At 43.9% G+C, this 20,305-nt stretch overlaps 1 protein-coding gene across 3 annotated transcripts in view; it reads left to right on the forward strand.

The window, feature by feature from the left end:
• PCDH15 (protocadherin related 15) overlaps window positions 1–20,305 on the forward strand; it is a 1,185,684-nt gene that overhangs the window by 701,571 nt on the left and 463,808 nt on the right. For all 3 annotated transcript variants that reach the window (XM_084845696.1, XM_084845694.1, XM_084845693.1), the window contains one exon: window positions 16,211–16,276. In XM_084845696.1, the coding sequence (XP_084701822.1) occupies window positions 16,211–16,276 (66 nt within the window). The remainder of the gene's footprint in view (window positions 1–16,210; window positions 16,277–20,305) is intronic.

The raw sequence follows: 20,305 nt of genomic DNA on the forward strand, positions 1-20,305 counted from the left end.
TATACTACAATTCAGCTAATGTAAAGGGCTATGGCAAGCTTATCCTAATTTGCACAGCTGTAGTTCTGAATTCACTTACACAGGAAATGAAACAGGGCAATTTCCCCTTAACATTGGGTTGCTTAGAAACTCAAATGACTTAGATATATGGTTCTTTGCAGCTCTTTATTAGGAGCTTGTACTGCAGCTTGTCACATTTTTTAAAAAGCCTTTTGAGGGGGAGTGCTGAAATGTTTAACCTATGTAGTTCTAAATATTTTTGCATGTACTGCAACAAGCAAAGACATTTGAGCTGATGGCACTATCATATGCTTATGTCATGTGCCATCAATTCAATGGCAGAACAACTTTTCTTAAGCTCTGCATTAGCTAGTTGCTTTTCAGTCAGGAGCAATGAGTCATAATGCTAGGATCTGAACTACTCTGAATACTGTCTCTGCATTGGTGAGAACCATGATGAAAACAGAGGGTCTTCTCAGGAATGGCCCTGATGCCTTGCAACAGCTACCAGCAAGAAATGTATAGGTCATCCCCCTTGATCACCTTTTGAAAGAAATCTGATGTCCAACTCATACCTTTGGTGACTGGGGGGAATGAAGACTGGATTTGATCTGTACTGCTGTAAGTTCTATTGTTTTTAGCATAATAGGAGAGTTTAACTATAATTTAGTTAGGGATGTACGAATCCTTTACCTTGCTGTCCACGGGGGGTCCACCGCGGGGGGAGGCAATCCGTCCCCCCCCCCAGAATCCTCGCTGGCTGGCTCCGCTCCATGTTGACTCTGCGGAGCCGCCGGCTGGCTCCAGAGCCCCAGCAATATGGCTGCCATTGCCGTATCACTGGCTGGACTGACGTAGTGTGGATGCAAATGGCGTCCGGCGTAGCAGATGCCATTTGCGTCCCTGCTCTTTGCCGTGATAGGCTACGTAAATCTTAACGTAGCCTATCGCAAGGATGTATGAATCCCTTACCTGGTTCTAGTCGGGGCATCGACTGGGGGGGGAGGCAATCCGTTCCTCCCCCCTGGAATCCTGCCTGGCTGGCTCCGCTCCGAGGCCACGCTGCGGAGCCGCCGGTCAGGCCAATCCGCAGCAGGGCCTCCAGCCGCTGCCAGGCTGGTGTGGATGGAAATGGCGTCCTGCGTAGCGGCTGCCATTTGCGTCCCTACGCTAGCCTGTGATAGGCTACATAAAGATTTACGTAGCCTATCATGGCTAAAGCGGGGATGCAAATAGCGTAGGGGACACTATTTGCATCCCTGCTTTAGCCGTGATAGGCTACGTAAATATATAGGTAGCCTATCATGGGCTAGCGTAGGGACGCAAATAGCAGCCGCTACGGCGGCCACAGCAGCCGGAGCTGCCACCGCCGCCGCTTCATCTACCATTGGAGCCACCACCAGAGCTGCCGCCGCCACCACATCCGCCACCAGGTAAGTCCGTCCTGGGGGGATTCCATGGGGGGGACGGGAGGCTGTTCTGCCACGGGCTCCGGGGGGCCGGATTCTTTAGAATCTGGCCTCACTGGAATCCGTGGCAGAATTCTCCGCCATCCCTACCTATCGCGTGAAGGAATAGGGACACCAATGGCATATTTGCCACAAATGGTATACACCCTGTTTTTCACGCAATAGGCTACGTAAAGATTTACGTAGCCTATCATGTCAAAGAGCAGGGAAATTTAAAAATTTACACACATTTAACCCAATGGTTGCAAGGTTTTTCAGAACCTTCTGAGCAGGAATGGACAGACCCATCTCTGTCCGGAGGGAGCTCGACAAGCTGCCCCCCCCCGGTCATGCGGCCCAGACCTGCTTGGCAAGGCTCCTTGCTCACCCTGCCCACTGAGCCGCCCCTCCTCTCTGCGGCAAGTTCTCTGGCAGTCAAGCCCTTGTGCTTGGATGCCGAGTCCTTGGCGTGGCCATCCCCCAGCACTCAGGAGGAGCCCAGGGTGAGAGCGCTGGGGTGCCGCCAAGGCCCTTCCTCCTTGCACCAGCTGTCAAGGGCTTCCTTAACAACTGTTGTGGGGAGGAAGAGCCTTGGCATGGCCAGCCCCCAGCACTCTTGCCCTGGCCTCCTCCCAGGCCAGGGTGAGAGTGCAGAGGGCTAGCTGCGCAGAGGACTTGGCATTCAAGCCCTTGTGTGTATAAAGCCAAGGCTCTTCCTCCTCATATCGGCTGTTAAGGAAGGCCTCGACAGCTGGTGGAGGCAGGACGGGTCCTGGTGCGGCTGGCCCCAGCACCCTTGCCCTGGTCTTCTCCCAAGGAGGCCAGGGCTAGAGTGCCAGGGTGCTATGGCACTCCCAGCTGCTCACTAAGCTCCGGGGTGCTTGGCGGCCGGGTCTGTGAGCACACCAGGGTTCGGCAAGAGGGGTCCAGGAGGCTGGATGGGGGGGGGTCTGTTGGACTCCACCCCCTTTTCAGACTCCCACGCCATCCCTACTTCTGAGCCATAGCTTCGTCAAGGAACAAAAATGCAAGCTAACTGGATGGGATTGCTGGGTTCTAGGCTCTTCCTAGCTGCCCAGGGTCAAGATATACATTTGGGATCTAGTATTGTTACTGCACAGTTTTCAATATTGGGCATTCCACGACAAGTTAGAAATATTTTGCTAGATACCTGAAATTAATTCAACACCGTAACTTGCATGGAATGTTCTATACATTGTTTTGTTGTAACTGTGAATAGAACTCAAGCAGCAGCCCCTTTCAGGCATTCCCTTGACATCTTGCATTATTCAGGGCATCTACAAAGGGATGTGTACACCCATACAGCTGACCATGCATAGGGGCCCCTTTGCAGAAAGGAAAGGTCAGCTGGTAAGTCCCACTTCACTCCTCTAAACATAGAGTAAATATATGGATGGAGGGCATGCTAGTACGTATAGCAAGTCCATCTCTTACTTGGCAAAATATCCCTATATATATAATTCTTTAAAGTTTAAGAAGATGATCAGAGTCTTCAAGGAAGAGTAAACCCATAAGCAGCGGGCTTATGCTGCACTGCATTTTAAAACTCTTTTCCTTCACACTGATTGAAATTGGCACCGTGATGCAAATGTTTTCCTTTCAGATCTTTCTCTCTCTCTCTCTCTCTCTCCCCCTCATCTATCATTCAACATTTTAAATTCAAAATACTTGACACTTAAGCCCATTCTGATGTAAATCCAAATCAAGGTTTTCTTGATCCCATATGAGGTTCTCACACAATTTTCTGTTCCCCAACAAGGTTTTTCAATTTTCCTACATGAAGAAAAAAACATGTTGGCCATGAGAGGGTACAGACTCTATTCAGTGCCAATTAGTGTGCAATACTGGAAGAAAAGGTGTCTAGCAACCTTAATAGCAATAGGACACAAATCTCAGCAGAGTTGACTGCAGGAACATTTCCCTTCTAGTAACAATGAAGAGAGATCATATTGCTCTAATTGAGTTGGCCCTATGAGATCTGTAGTACATAACTGTTGGAATGAAACCCGCCCGCTCCTATACTGCCTCTGGCTATCCTGCCTTACTTCTAGGGTTCATGGCAATGGCTATAGTTCCAACCATAGGAGCTATAGGAGCAAACATCAATCATAGAATCATAGAATAGTAGGGTTGGAAGGGGCCTACAAGACCATCGAGTCCAACCCCCTGCTCAATGCAGGAATCCAAGTCAGAGCATCCCTGACAGATGGCTGTCCAGCCTCGTCTTCAATGCCTCCAGCGTGGGAGAGCCCACCACCTCCCTAGGGAATTGGTTCCATTGTCGTATTTCTGTAACAGTCAGGAAGTTTTTCCTGATGTTCAGCTGGAATCTGGCTTCCTGTAACTTGAGCCCATTATTCCGTGTCCTGCACTCTGGGTTGATCGAGAAGAGATCCTGGTGGGACTAGTATTTCCCATGATTTGGAAGCTATGCTCCTATTAATGCAGCCCAAAGTAGCATTTGCCTTTTTTGCAGCCACATCACATTGTTGGCTCATATTCAGCAATCATTGCCAAGCGTAGAATTGATCCAGTTACAGTCTTTTTCTAGGTTTTCCTGGAGTTGTGTTACTAAGAGCGGTAAGTTATGTTTATAGAATATACATGATTTTCAGAACATTTTTATCAGAAAAGTTGACATGAGATACCAGACAGAGCACTGCAACCAGGTTTTCTTTCTTTTGTATAGTTTTCATTTTGTGTCTTGTTATGTATGTTTAAGACCATTGATCACAATGTATATGACATGTACAATAGAATGTGTGTGTGTGGGGGAGGGGTTTGTATATAGGAGATGGGTAGCATCTTCATATTGTCCACAAGTTAAAATGCAGGAATAAATTAAAAGCAAGTTAAATGCCTTTTCCTAAACACAGGAGAATAGTTGTTTCTAGTATTGTACCCAGGGTCATTTCCTTTTTAATCCGATAGCATCTGGTGAAATTCGTTGACTTATCTGAGAGCCAGCGTGGTGTAGTGGTGAGAGTGCTGGACTGGGAGCTGGGAGATCTGGGTTCTAGTCCCCACTCAGCCATGGAAGCTCACTGGATGACTTTGGGCCAGTCACAGACTCTCAGCCCAACCTACCTCACAGGGTTGTTGTTGTGAGGATAAAATGGAGAGGAGGAGGAGGAGAATGTAAGCCGCCTTGGGTTCCTTGCTAGAGGAAAAAAGGCAGGATATAAATGCAATAAATAAATAAATAAATAAATAAATTATCTGCATTGTTACCCTTAGGCTATGCATCCTGCCATCACTTAATAATTGTGGTGGGGGCAGAGGCATTTAAAACATTTATTGTTGTTCTCCTAGTGCAAAGAATCATCCTGAAGTCCAGTAAGGCTAATCCAATACATACTACAATACATATTAAATACATCAATAAGACATCACTTGAATATGTTATGTACATTTTCACACTCAGCTATATATACATTATGTGTTTCTTATTCAGAGTCCAAAGTTATCAATAGATAATTTTCTCTTCTTCCTTTCTTTATATATCCATAGATTTTATAAATAACTAAGGTTGTTGAAAAACAAAACTGAATCACTTAATAGTGAGTAATATCAGCATGTTTCAGTCTGTCAGTCAGCTGGAAAAATAAGCTCTATACTAGGGCTGTGCTCAGACCCCCCATTTCACTTTAGACTATATCAGGCCGTATCTGCTTCACTTCCGATTCAGATCCAAAGCGAGATTTGGATATCTGAATCACTTGGATTTTACAGTTTCCCATTAACTTGCAATGGAAAACAGAAATGGCCATAACATTTTCAGTTTTTACGATAAACATGTGATATTTGGATACTTGTCAGCTTCCATAGAGGGGATTCCACCTGCCAGTTATCAGGCAGTAGTTTTTGTGCTAGGTGGAGTTACAATTTATTTTTTTCAACAAAAACTCTCAAAGCAAAGAGCTATAACTTTTCACTGTTTCCACAGAAGTACATGAAATTTGGGGACCTCTCAGCCCATATTGAGGGGATCCTACCTGCCAAATATCAGACAGTTTGGCCTAGTAGTTTTTTTGCTAAGCAAAGATAAAGTGTGCTGTTCTCTGAAACTTGAACCAAAGGGCATAAAGGAATAATCAGAGAAGTCTGGTGTTTAAGCGGTGATTAGGATGAGGTCACTATCCCTCATCTCTGCTGTAGGTTTCTTTGAAGTGCAATTAACCCCTTTACCTTGGTACTTTCCTATTCAGAACCACAGTCGATGACCTCAGGCTCTCAGTTGTCTTGTCTGACTAGTGATGTACGAATGTCACTTACCTGGTCCCGCAGCTTGCTTCGCGGTGGGGGGGGAGGCGCTTCGGTTCTCCCCCCGAAATTCAGGCCGGGGGGGGAGGTGCCCCGCCTCGCCTGGCCGACATTCAGGCCGGGGGGGAGGCGCCCTGCCTCACCCGGCCGAAATTCAGGCCGGGGAGAAGCGCCCCGTCTCCCCGGGCGCGAAATACAAAGTGGGGGGAAAAAAACCACCCGTGATAGGCTACGTAACGATTTACGCAGCCTATCATGGCTAGATTTCCAAAGTCAGCCGTGATAGGCTACGTAAATCGTTACGTGGCCTATCACGGGTGACTTTGAAAAAAAAAAGCGCGTACGCAAATGGCGGCACCCATGGGCGCCGCCATTTGCGTTCCTTATTTGGTCCCGGGTAGTCTACGTAAAGATTTACGTAGACTACGGCGAAAATAAGGGCAACGCTATTTGCAAATATTTTCGCCGTAGCATTGCCCTTATTTTCTCCGTAGCCTACGTAAATCTTTACGTAGACTACCCGGGACCAAATAAGGAATGCAAATGGCGGCGCCCATGGGCGCTGCCATTTGCGTACGTGCTTTTTTTTTTTTTCAAAGTCACCCGTGATAGGCTACGTAACGATTAACGTAGCCTATCACGGCTGACTTTGGAAATCTAGCCATGTTAGGCTACATTAATCGTTACATAGCCTATCACGGGTGTTTTTTTGTGTTTTTTTACTTCATTTTGTAATGGTGGCGGCAGCCGGTCGGAAGACCAGCCCCCGCCCCCGCCGAACCGCTGCTGGGACCTGCTGCCGGGAGGGGCATTCGCAGGAGGGAAGTCCCATCCCGGCGGGGGGGCGGAGAATTTCACTGCCAATTTCGGGGGGCCCAATGCGTTGGCATTCGTCCTCCCCGAGATTCGGGGAGAAATTCTCCGCCATCCCTATGTCTGACAGAGGCAGGAAACAAACACAGCAACTCTGTCAGGTGGACACATTGACTTTAACTGAGAGTAACAATGGGCTCCCCTCTTCTACTACAGAAGGTGATGCTGCTCCTTTTGTAAGAGTGCTACTCTTGCTGCCTGCACAAGCTCTCTCAAACAGTGACCTGCGGGCACTGGGATTGGCCTCCACACGCTGCTGCCCTACACCAGGATGCACTATCCAAGCTGGGGGTGACCCAGCTTAGCTAGCGGTGCTGCTGGTCCCACCAGCACCTCCCCCATCTCTTCTCCTGCCAAGGCCCCAAAGATGCCTTTTATTGCGCTTGCTTTTCCACACAGTGTAATATGCAATTTAAATAATATATGTTAATATGTGTAGTGCTTTGCCCACTGTTTTTTCAAATGTGGACTATGTAGTGCTTTGCCACACACTGTTTGCTTATCCACAACACAAACATGCATACACAGAGACACACAAAAGAAAAAGGAAAGCAAATACTGAACTACCAACAAGCAAAGGTGTGGGGGGGAGGACTAGCTATAATCCTAACAGAAGATAAAAGGGTTATTAATTTATTTATTTGGGGGGAAAGAGAGCAAAAATGGAAAAGGAAGAAATACAGGAATTGAGAAGGGTGGTGGTGGTGGAGGGGATCCAAGACCAAGGAAAGGAAAGTTCATTTTCATTCTCTCTCTGTCTCTCTCTCTCTCTGTCTCTCTCTCTCTCTGTCTCTCTCTCTCTCTCTGTCTCTCTCTCTCTCTCTGTCTCTCTCTCTGTCTCTGTGTGTGTGTGTATAGATAGATAGATAGATAATAAAAAATAACCTAGACAGAAAGTAAAGGAAAACTAATGGTTGAGAACTGAGAAGGGTTGTGGGGTGGGAGGCTAAAGGGCAGGGCAGGGCAAGGCAGGGCATTTTTTTAAAGTTTTTAAAAATAAACAAGAAAAGAATGAAAGGTAAACCTGATTAGAGAAGTGGGGGCTGGGAGAGACAAAGAACTAAGCAAGGAAAGGAGGAAACACAAATGAAGTACTTTTTAAATGTTTGTTTTTTAAATAAAGAATCTACAAAAGAAATAAGGGAATAGCTGAACTGTGAAAGAAGAAGAAAGACAGTATAAACCCACACGTGCGAGCACACCTCCCCCCCCCAGATCTAGCCAGCTCTCTCTAACAAAAGGTAAACCACCACCTCCAATTTTAACCAGTACTCTCTCACACACAATGAAATGAAAGCAAGCTCATCTCTCCAATATATCCAGTATCCTGCCCCCCTCCTTCCACCACTGTCACTGGAGACTGCTGAGTTCAGCCCTAATTTGGCAACTACAGTTGCCATTTGCCAAGGTTCACCATTTTCCCCCTCCATTCTCCTCCTCGCCCCCTCCTTGATGTTTTGCATATTGATACATTGAGAGACAGGCTGTCTGGGTGGGGAATGGCGTCAGGAGCTCCGAGGTGGACCAAGGTGCCGCAGTGACAAGCTGTTTCGCTTTGGGGCACCTCAGTGCTGTTCTGTTCCACTGCGGATTGCGCCGAGGCACCTCTGAAGCAGCCTGCTTCGCTTTGTTATACAGGATTCAGACCAAAGTGATGCACAGCCCTACTTAAACACATATGCAGCACACGTCAAAGGAAAATTAGTATTGCTTTAAGTATTTTGATTTTTCTTAGGAATACAACACTACAATTATCTGTGTTGATACTGACTACTCTTGCCATTTTCTGTCTTCCTAGACTTGTTTTAATTCACTGTGTATTTCAGATCATAATTGTGCAATGTTGTTTTTACACTTGTAAACATTTGCATTATGGAAAATTTAATTTAAAGTGTTAAAATGACTTAAAATATAGTCATGGGTGATTTCATCTAATTAACACTTTTTTCCCCCTGAGAGGCTGACTGATAGATTTGATTTGATTTTTAAAACGACTTTTCAAAGTTGGGGTTCTAAAGTTGAGGGCATTTCTAATTTATTTGTTACTAAATTTGATTAAATGCTCAGCAAGTTCAAGGGCCTTGTATGTATTTATTTATATTTTCCAAAGATTTCTCTTTCTTCCAGCTTCCTTTGTACTGTGTGGGAACATGGTGTTACACCTTGATTTAAGGAGCCTTGGTCCATCATAAAGTATAACTGATCGCTTTGGGACTGAGAGACTTGATTTGCAAAGAAAGACTTGGGGTGCGGGGTCTCCACAGTGACGGGCTTAGTCCGCTCTCTTTGTTGCGGTTTTTACTGGAGTCAAATCTGCTCCGTCTGGGGACACACGAGGCTTTAAAGCCCAGATTATCCCAAAGCTTGCCTGGGGCTCTTGGCAGGTCACACAGCAGTTTACCACAAATTGTTTGGGAGTCTCATCCATGTCATCACCTAGAGAGCCTGTTCCCTCCCTCCCTCCCTCCCTCCCTCCCTCACTCTCACCTTGTTCTGCCCTTTCTACTTCCTCTGTCCAGTGTGGGTTAGCATCTGCCCACACAGCTTATGCCCGATTCCCCTAATTTTTTATATTACTGTCCTCTAAAACTGCAGTAGCCCAATAACAGGTATAGCTACTCCCATTTAAATGTGCTATTTCACAATAGTGCTGTAGTGGTATAGGGGGTACACCTACTCCTGTTCAAATGCACTATTTTGTGACAGTGCTATAGGGTGTATAGCTACTCCCGTTCAAATGTGTTATTTCACGATAGTGCTGTAGTGCTATAGGGGTATACCTACTCCCATTAAAATGCGCTATTTCACGATAGTTCTATAGTGGTATAGCAGGTATAGCTACTCCTGTTCAATGCGCGAAATGGCAGAAACATCGGAGAAACACAGGTGGGGAAAACATTGGGGAAACACCCCTTGACTGGGGTAAATTAAGGAGAACAATTGAACTAAAAGTAATCTCAGAAAACTTTTTTGGCACAAAACTCCAGGGTGGCTGTAGGATGACCACAATGTCATGTGTCCCAAACAACCTCCAAATGCTGCAAACTCACAGTAAATCACTCATGGAGACACCCCCCCCAGAGAGTGCAGTGTGAAGGTCAGCTCTGGCAACAGGTTTCACAGCTTCCAATAAGAGAGAACTTTAGATTCATCCTCGAGGCACTAGAGACCCAGGATATAGAGTGTGCAGTATGCTAAAACACTGCCTTCAGGTAGTAATAATAATAATTGGCTCATAAGCTATTTTGTTTGTTTTTAAGATGGCATTTTTTGTTTTTAAGATGCTCTTTTCAAAAGGTTCCAAAATGGTGATGGTACATTCTGTAGGGACACAATAAAAGGGTTTGCTGCTGCGTTTTGTGTAATTTTTAAAAAAAATAAGTAGAAAGATGGTTCGAAATGTGAATTTCAGGTATATGGGAAAAATATATATTGGGGCACTTGAATGCACCCCTATTTGATACTAAACCCCTTACTCTGACTGAAGCTCTCATTGATTTCTGTGAAATGAGATGCCAATTGCTATGTAGGTTCGTACATATTTTCTTAATGTTAAGCCTTTACTTTTTATGAAATGCTAATTGGCTGTGAACTACATTACACTTGATCAAGCAGCCTTTAATTTGGCTAGTATCTCCTTCATTTAGGTAAATTATCTGTTTACTGTAAACATTTTGGGGGGGTTCTCTAACCAGATCAAAAATCCACTCACATTTCTAGTTTCCATTTATATCCACCTTTCTTCCATCATGAAGTTCAAGGTGGCTACATGGGATTCCCAGGGGGTCTCCCAGCCAGGCACTGACCAGACCCAGGCCAGCTAAGCTTCAGCAGATTGGCTGCCTTGTGTGCTTTCAGGATCATGCCCTGGGACTAGTGAGCAAATAGGTAGCTAAAGAAGATCAGAGAGGATCTAAGTGATATGCTGCAGCCAGCTAGCCCTAGACAACAGTTTTTCAGTGGCATTTTGGACCAACTGAACTTTCCAGATGCTTTTCAAGGACAGCCCCATGTAAAGTGGATGATAGCAGTCCACTCTGTACATAACTGAAGTTTGAATGACTGTAGCCAGGTCTGTCTTACTACTGATTCCAGAAAGGCTCTTTCCCAAATACTAGTTCAATATAAACTGATTCATCTAGTGATGATTAATAATATATACAGTAACATTTAGAAGAAAGGTGAAGGAAGCATCTCCAGGTACAGCTGGAAAAATCCTTGCCTGGAACCCTGGAGAGCCGCTATCAGTCTGTGTGTCGACAATACTGGGCTAGATGACCAAGGGTCTCACTCAGTGTAAGGCAGCTTTCTGTGTTTCTATGTTTCTTACCTGTGGTTAAGGGGGGAACAATGTCCCTTCACCTTCTTAACCTCTTTTATAGAGCCAGTGTGGTGTGGTGTAGTGGCTAGAGTGTTGGACTGGGAGCTGGGAGATCTGGGTTCTAGTCCCCACTCAGCCATGGAAGCTCACTGGGTGACTTTGGGCCAGTCACAGACTGTCAGCCCAGCCTACCTCACAGGGTGGTTGTTGTGAGGATAAAATGGAGAGGAGGAGGATAATGTAAGCCACCTTGGGTTCCTTGCAAGAGGAAAAAAGGTGGGATATAAATGCAATCAATAAAATAAATACATTCCTAAATGGGGGTTTGACATTTTAATGGCAATAGAGTGTTTGATGAAATTACATTTATGAAAGGTGACACTCCCTACCCATCTGCAGCATGGATGGGGAATCTCAGGCTCGGGGGCCAAATACAGCCCTCCCGGGGGCCAAATCTGACCCTCTAGGATTCCCCAGATGGCCCCACCCACTTTTCCCAAAAAACACTTTTCCCCAACTACAGATCATTGGGTCCTGGCTTTTGTGCAGTTCCCCATCCCCTTTTAAAAGGCTGAAATGCCTCTCCCAAGGCTTAGCTACTTGTGGTAAGAGCTTTAAACTAAAATCCGCTGGTATTTTTGGTCTTATCTCTTTTGCCTTTGGCCCCGCCCACCACTGGATAACACGCCCCGAGAGCTGCTCTGAAATTGAGTGAGGCCCTCTGGCTGAGAAAGGTTCTCCATTCCTGATCTAAAGTTTCCTTTTAGGTCTGTACAGTACTTAACATATAAAAACTATGACAGTGCATACATTTATTTCCCCCAGAAATGTAAACTTGTTTGTTATGACATTCATAATTACGGAAAAATTGAAAATGGCATTGAATTGACAACTCATGGGATGTAATTTCTTTTATCAACTCATAGTAACAACTAAAATATAAGATCTTAAAACTTTTTCTTGAAGACTCCTATAGTTGCTCTGAGAGCTTTTTTAAAAAGGATCAATGTTCACAGAAAAATAATTGAAATACATAACATTAAACTTTTATCTATGGTTGCACTCGAAGACTGAAGTGGAGGTAAATCCTAGGGATATGCACTTGGAAAAAAATATCATTTCATTTTTGGAAGCCCAATTGTTTCATTTTCCATTCATAATTGTCTCATTCATTTAATTTCTCTTTCGTTATAACATTGGTGTTTGCCATCCAAATGGTATGATATTGTCTTATACTACTCTCCTAAGACATTGGACCTGCCAAATTTCACAGAGATTTAGCATTTCATATGCAACTACAAAAGGGTGACATTTGCTAAGCTTCCCATTGATTCATCCTTCTGATGGGACAGTTTTCATTTCTTGTCACTTCCTTCTCCTTACAGAATGTCCCCTCAACATACCAGTTTGCTAAATAATGCAATGCAGTGCCTCAGAGACCTTTTGCAGACATTGAACTAATGTTTCTATTCTTCATGTTGTGTCACTTTGAAAGCTGTCCCTACAGAATATTCCAGAAGTAAATCAATTTGTAAAACAATGCAATACATTGCCTCTTGTCAGTTTCTGCCTCCTTTGAGAAATAAATGGAAATAATAGAAACAAATAGGAGAACCAAAATGAGAGGATTTTCATGTGTTTATATATTTTCATTTGTTTCTCATTGCAATGAATTAGAAATGAATGGGAGGGCATTCATTTAATTTTTAATTCATTTTTAGAAATGAACACCTGTCCGGTCCAGCTTGGTTCAAGTTTCCTGGAGATACGAAAACCAAGGCAAGGTTATGTGCAAGAAAGCAGAGTTAAGGCTAGTCAATCACATCAGGTTACATCAAGTCAGGTCCAGTTCACTGAATATCAAGGCAATATTAGACCAAGCAGGGTCTTTCAGAAACCTGGACAGCTTCAAGCTACCTGAGACTCGGTCAAGGAGAATTGTTGACTCAACAACAGTCAAAGGCTTTCTGAAGCCTTAAAAAGGCCAGCAGATCTGGATCAGCAGTTAGCGCCTCTCCTTCAGAGAAGCTCTTTGTTTCTTAAAGGACATTCCCCAGTTTTGTAGCTGCTGGCTCCTATGGTGTGGGAGTGGTGAAGGCTGTAATAAGGGAATGTCCTCTCTATCTGAGGAGTCAGGTAGAGCCATGTCTTCCGGCCTCAAAAGTCCTGGCATAGCACGGGTTGAGTTAATGGAAAAAGTCCCTTCTGCCACCAAGTCCTCCTTGGAGTTGGAAGGAGGATCAAGGCTGGGGAACATTAAAAAAAAACCTATTAAAATTCCATTTAAATTAATGCAGTGAGAGGAACTTCACACTTAGGGCCAGGTCTAGTATCCTCATAAAGCTGCCAAGGGCTCACCAGTGCAGATTGTGGCACTGTCATTGCCCATCATCAGTAAGCCCATTAGAAGGGGGCCTTGACGTTGGGGGGGGGAACCAGACGGCACTACACCAGGCCCTCTTGAACTTGGATTAAACTCTTCCTAGGCCATTCCCATGTCCAGCTATTGGAATGAGAAGTACCTTTTGGCTTCACAGACTCTTCTGACCTCATGCACCTGCAGGCTTTTCCCATTTAGCAACAACTGTTTAGCAACGGGAGAAGTTTTGACAACAGCATGCTGTAAGGAAGATCTAGTGGTGTTGGGGGTTGGATGTGGAAACCCTGGATTATAGTTTGGACATATAGCTCACTAGGTAGGTTTGAGCAAATCACTGTTGCTCACCCTCACCTATTCCAGGTAGTGGAATGTCCTGCTCTAGAGCAAGTCTTGGCTGCTTGCAAGTGAGTACAGGGAGCGAGGCAATAGAGCAGTCAAGTTGGCAAGCAAATGGTCGAGCACACAGGGTTCAGTCCAAGGTATTTCAAGCTAAGACGGGAGTGGTCAGCAATCCAGGCAGAGGTCAGGACACCAGCAATCATTCAGGCAACAAGGAGCAGGCAGCAGTGGGAGTAGTCAAGATAACAGGAAAGAGGTCAAACACAGTAAAGCAGTCAGGTACATTACATAGTCCAAGAGGTCAGGAACTGGAGCATCAGACACAGGGCATGATAAAGGAGGCAGCAGAGGCTGGAGGAACCAAGCTGTTCCAATGCTGGCTGGGGTTCCAGTGCAGGCTTTTATGCTCCAAGCCAGCCAGACCCCACCCAGAGCCAGCTATAGCAATCAGGGCTCCCTTCCCAGAGCCTACTCCTGAGGAGTCCCTTTCTCCTGAGGAGACCTCTTCTGCAGGTGAGCACTCCTATGCACAGGAGCCCTGCTAGCCTGCCTCTTGAGGCAACGGTCTGGCAGCCACTTCCCCCGAGGGTTCAGGCTCCTGTGGGGCTGGTGGCAGTCCCTGGGCTGGGGTCTCCTGGGCTTCTGGGACCTCCAGCTCCTCCTCTGAGGAAGTCTCCTCCAGGAAAATATATATTTCAGCGCTCAGTGGTTCATAAAATCTAATTGAAAAAGCCCATCTTTTGAACATGCAGTACATCTTGCCAATCCCAAGTTTATGCAATCCAGGGCTACTCATTAGACTAAAGGATGTAACAATATTTCTCAAGACTGCTTAGAAAACAGATGCACTTGAATTCTCCAGTTTATGAGAATAAAAGCTGTGACTTGGAACCAATATAGGTGTAAAACATTGACTGATTTTTTTCAGTGTTATAAGCAATATCACAGACATAGATAGGAACAGTTCTGGGGGTTTCAGAATGAAGGTTTGTGGCTGTTCACTTATGATGTGTGATTTACTTAAGAAGATTCCCGTCATCTACCATTAGTTGTTTATACTGATTTTAGCAATATGCCTTCCGTCTAACAATATTTGCAAGCTAGTATAAATTCAATATTCCCTAATCATTGCTTTGTGGTTTCCTGCCTGCTTTCCTGTATACCACCATGTTATTTGAGGTTTTGAATTTGAGACGTAATAGTCAGATGTATAAAAAGAAAGAATCATATTAGTGACAAGATCTCATGCCTTTGATATTTAGACTCTTATGGTTAAACAGAGTCCTCATGAGCAAAAGTGCCTTCTACTAACCCAAGCAGTTGCTAGGAACCAAAAAAGCAGTGCCAAGATGGGCAGACTTCCTTCTATTATTTGGAATATACATAATTTTCTTTTCTTTTTTTCAATAAATGGAAATCATATTGATCTTGGCATATTGATACAGATTGCTTAAAACCAGATCTTGAAATAACCTGGATTCGGCCACTGAAGCTACTTTAGACAAACCTGAATAAATGATGTTGTCAGTTGCCTCCTCCACAGAAGTGAATGGAGAAGTCTTCATGCTTGTAGGCCACTGTGTGTATGCATGGAAGAAGCTATGGATCAGAAGAACATTTAATCCAGTCTAATCTGTGGATGGTGCCTGTTTGGACTTGTACACATGGCAGTTACTATATGTGTTAAAATCTTCCTATGTAACAATAACTTACCTGCATTTTGGTGAATATAATATACACACATGTTTAAACTTCTACTTGTACTACTTTATGTGTCTCTAAAGCTTTCCCTATAAACCACAACCAAATCTTTCTTATTTTCTTCCATTATTCTGCTCTGCTTCCATTGATGACTCTTAACTTCCTTCCAGACTGGCAATATGAGGGTAAGAAGGCAAACTGTAACTTCCTGAAAATTGCTTGTCTGTTTTTCATTTTTACTCTGTTTAGAACTTTATTAAAATTCTGTTCACTGTCACTAATTAGAGACTTGTGTTGCAATTAAATTTCAATTATGTTTGTTTCTGTTGTGAAGCTTTAATTACAATTTATTCCTTTTAATCATTCTTTTATGTTATTATTTTGGGTTAAATTACCATCACGTTATCTCGGTCCTGAAGGACTTCTCTTCCATAGTGTGGTCTCTGTGGGTCTCCATTTAGCAGCACAAGACATGATTAAAGAGTAGCGAGTGAGTGGTATTGTGTTGTGACATGGCAAAGACATGGTGTTTGTGTACATGACATAAAAATATTAATTTTAGCAAGTAAACCTTAGTAAAGCAATACACATTCAGAGTGATGTCTGAAATGTGTTGCTGTTAAAGCCAACTACTGAACCCTATACAAAGGCCTTCCTAAAGAAAATCCTATGTCACAAAAAGCTCATATAATTAAGAGCTAGGCAAATTCTGGGTAAGTACTTTGAACCCGAAGGTACCTACTGCAGATTTTATAACAAAGCTTTGTTTGTCATACTTGTTTACACTGACTGTAAACACACTTTTATTTTATGAAAATCATAGTACTGTGGAATTTGAAGTAACTTGCATTTTCGTATTTGTAGACTGCAAGTTGGCCAGAACAGGGCCTCCAGCAACAATAGTTCCAATTGATGAAGAAAGTCGGAATGGTGAGTATGCATCAAATGCTAATCTCATAGTTTGTTTGAAAAAGTCAGCAATGGTGGGTGTACGTTCATTTTTCACAGTGGTAACCATGTTCATTTGGTTCAAATAATATATATCCTTTTCAATAATGCATTATTCAGTTTAACTGAATAATGCATTATTGAAAAGTTATGAATTATTTTCCTGGTGCATTTGATGGGTTCCTAAGTCTCAGGGTTTGACCTGAAGTTTAGTCTCTTTCTCAGGGTATTCAGGGGAAGGAGTATACTCTCGAGGGGATGGATTTAGAATCAGAGAGGAGGCTATTTTCTGCTTCACTTCAGAGGTTTTGCCATTTGCCCCACCCCTATATCCATCAGACTTCACCCTGAGGCACTATGCGCAGGTAACTTCTTTCCTTGGCTGGCCAGGCGCTACTGATTTTCAGAAGAATTTTACCAGATTCAACCTCTTAGCTCACAGGCACTATCCTCTATCACATTTGAGTCTCGGGAGACCCAGCAATTCTAACTGGAGTGTCTTTATTTAGATGTGGGCTAAAATGGTTCATTCACCTTCTGGTGGGCTGCTGGCTGTGGTCTCCCTGAGAGAGAGAGAGAGAGAGAGAGAGAGAGAGAGAGAGAGAGCACAGTTTGATGATTTGCCATCCCACCACTGAGATTGCCAAAATGGCCCTCCTCATTTTGCCTCCCTCAAATAAGGTGGTGAAGGCCATTTCAGCCCACGAATGCTGTATACTGACTAACATTGTAATAACCTGAAATCTATTCCCTTGTGTCCAGCAGTAAGATAAATTTTGTGGAATATGAATAGATAGATAGATAGATAGATAGATAGATAGATAGATAGATAGATAGATAGACAGACAGACAGACAACATAGAATACTCTGTTGTTAGTCTTTCTATCTTTCTTACATATTTTTACTTCAGACTGACTGCATCCATAGTGGATCCAGAGCCTCCTTGCTGCTTTGCTGTTGTGCACTTACCTCGACATACATTATATATAATATTGGGGGTGTTCACCGACCACAAGATTTGGTTTGGATTCCAATTTTGCAATCTGAAAAACAATGCAGTTTGGCTTTGAGCCCAAATCTGAATCACAATTTAGGAAGCCGAACCTTCCTCCCTCTCATTAACTGGCATGGGAAATCCAAAAATGACTATAATGTGTTTGTCCTTTATCAGAATGGGATGGAATTTGCAGACCTAGTAGCCTCTTCTGGGAGGGCAGGGTGGGGATGGAGGTGAAGCCCGCCAGGTTTAGGGGGCTTGTGCTAAGCACCTTTAATGTTAGATTTGTGTTGTTGTTTAAAATGAAACTGCTAATAACTTCCTTATTTCTTGGCAGAATTTGAGTGAAATGTGCAGGCATAGTGGCCCCTTTTGAAGGGATCAAGCCTGCCAAGGGTGAGATGAATAGATGCAAAGTTTTGTTTTTTGCAGAAGCAGTCTTTTACAGTCAGAGTGTTTTCTTTAAAAGGATGTGCTAATCTCCCTATATTTTATGTGGGCAGTTGTTACGAAAATGACATACTGCATAGAGGTGACCCTAACTAAGGAACCTTCTTGGTTTCAGAAGGACTGGTACAGCTGTTTTTGTGGAAGGGGAATCTTCAATTTTGGGTGAGCGGGTGATTCATTCTCCCTTCCTGCACTCTGTGGTGGGATTATGATTATTTTTTTGGCTGAGGGGGGAATGGGACAATTTGTATTAAAATGGCATACATAATAGTGGTGTCGCTAAGCAAGAAAGCTCCAAAAGTTTAGCAAGATAGGAATAGGGGCTTGGGAGTCATGAGCAATGAAACAGTTTAAGGCTTTCTTTGTTTTCTGCTCAGTTGGCACCAAAGTCACAGAAAGGGTAATAGGACAGGGGTGGATGATGGACAGTGGCAAAGACAGAAGGGCTTGAACATCGTCCTGCATTTTCCAAGCCAGCACCCAATGCTATACCCTATTAAGGGGATAAATCATGCCAAATTTCAGAGAAACTGGAGCAGATACGTGAAGCATCCCAAACCTGGTGGACTGTGCACAGGAGCAAATAAGACAACTAAACAGCCTGTGAACATGAACAATATATGTACAGCCCTCTTGACAGTGGAAGGGGGCTGGCTGGCTCCCACGAACATCAGCAGCCTCAGAGCGGGGTAAAGCTGTTGCACAGTAGTTCTGCCTGCTGTAAACAGTGGACATTTGATCTTGCAAAGGCAATGCCAGCAATAGCTCTTTGGCTGTCTCCTCTGAGTCTCTCCCACTACCAGCGGCACCACATGGCTTGCCTACATCACGAACCGGTTTCATAATTATAGAATGAAGGTGTTCAAATAAAGTCACTTTATTATACTACAAACAAGCAATGCTTGTGTGCAGAGTAGATAATTCACAGCGCTGTTTCTGAATATGTAATGAAAGCCGTTCATACACACCACACACACACACCACCACCACCACACCACAAGGAGAACACACACAATAAGACAGAACATTGAAGACGACAACGAAGAAGAAACTTTTAAAAGATGCAGTTGCTTTCAGAGTCTTTCCGGCTTTCTGCAGGCTGCCAAAGCACTCATGAAGCTATTTGATGAACGCCATTCAGTTCTGCTGCTTTTGAGGAAAGCCCACTTTGCCTCAGGTGGCTATGAAATTGGTACAAAGTAGCCCGATTCACCTCAGGCTGTGGCCGAATCTGATACACTGCAATGCACCCAGAGAACATTAGTTATTGTTTGGATTAGAAACAGAACAGTTAATTCTGTTGTTTTCAGTTTGTTGTTGTATTTTAAATCTCAGCATTGCAGCTAGGTTTTAGTTTGGTTTTACTTTTATACTGTAGTTTTAAACTTTTAAATGTTATATTGTGTTTTAGGCTGTATTTTCTGTTTTTAATTGTTCTGAACTGCCTAGAGTGCTTTGGCTATTGGGTGGTTTAGAAATGTAATAAAATAATGCTCTAAGAGAGCAATCCTATGTGCCTTAGACAGTGTCTGGGGGAGATAGGATTTTTTTGGTTTCCCAGCTCCGAGTTCGTAGCCAGGAAACTGTGCTCCCCACCCCCTCGTAGCTCACGTGGAGAGAATTGCACTGCCGTCGCCACCTCTGTGCTCATAACATGGCGCATGGAAGAGTGAAAATGGGGCATTCCTGGGGGTGGGGATGGGAGGAGACTACAGAAGCTGCTTTAGACAGTTTCCTATGTGGTCTCCAGCCCAGTTCGCACCCACTCCCCGAAGGCGAACTTAGATGCGTGAAAATGCTCGTCTAAGGCAAAGTGCAGGGCAGTGCCGGCTGCAGCATGGAGGAAATCCTCCCCTCTGTGCTGCTTCCGCTCTGCATTGGATAGGCAGTCAGCTCCAACTTCAGGGGAGGTCAGAGGCGCCCGTCTATCTCTATAAGATTGTGCCCTAAATACATACATACATACATACATACATAAATGTAATTAAATACATAAATAAAACATATCCCTCACTCCTTGTGATGGCATCCAGGAAATGATACAGCATAATGAAGAATGAAACATTGTTAACTTTTTAGCAAACACTGAAAGATGGTTTTGTGGGTTTGGATTGTTTGACCAGACAATGAAGGCTTAATAGCTACAATAGCTGCAAGTTTAATCTTATTTTGCCTTGAGGATTTTAAGATCTGATGCTGTTTGATGCTTCTATATGATGTGAACTATTGTTCAAGCTTCTGGCGGCTTGGATTTTAACAGTATGCCATTTTTTCATTCTTCCTGTGTCGATCTTCTTGTGCTGTTGTCTACTGAAGTCTTGAAATGCTGGATGAGAAGGAAAGGAAATTGCAGTGATAGCCTTGCCTGATTGACAGTAGCAGCCCCGGAAAGCTGTGCTTTCAAGCAGAGCTAAGGAACCAACCCCCAGCTCTTCTCTCCTACATCTACCCATATTCATCTTTCTAGCTTGTTGTACAACCGCTAAATAGCATCAGCATATTTGCAAACCCAAATGAAATACAATTTACTGCTGCTTGCTTCAATTCAGTTGTACAATTTCAT

Source organism: Heloderma suspectum, chromosome 3 (genome assembly GCF_057233095.1).
Source record: "Heloderma suspectum isolate Gila_16-S chromosome 3, 16-S_ref, whole genome shotgun sequence".
Classification (NCBI taxonomy): Eukaryota; Metazoa; Chordata; class Lepidosauria; order Squamata; family Helodermatidae; genus Heloderma; species Heloderma suspectum.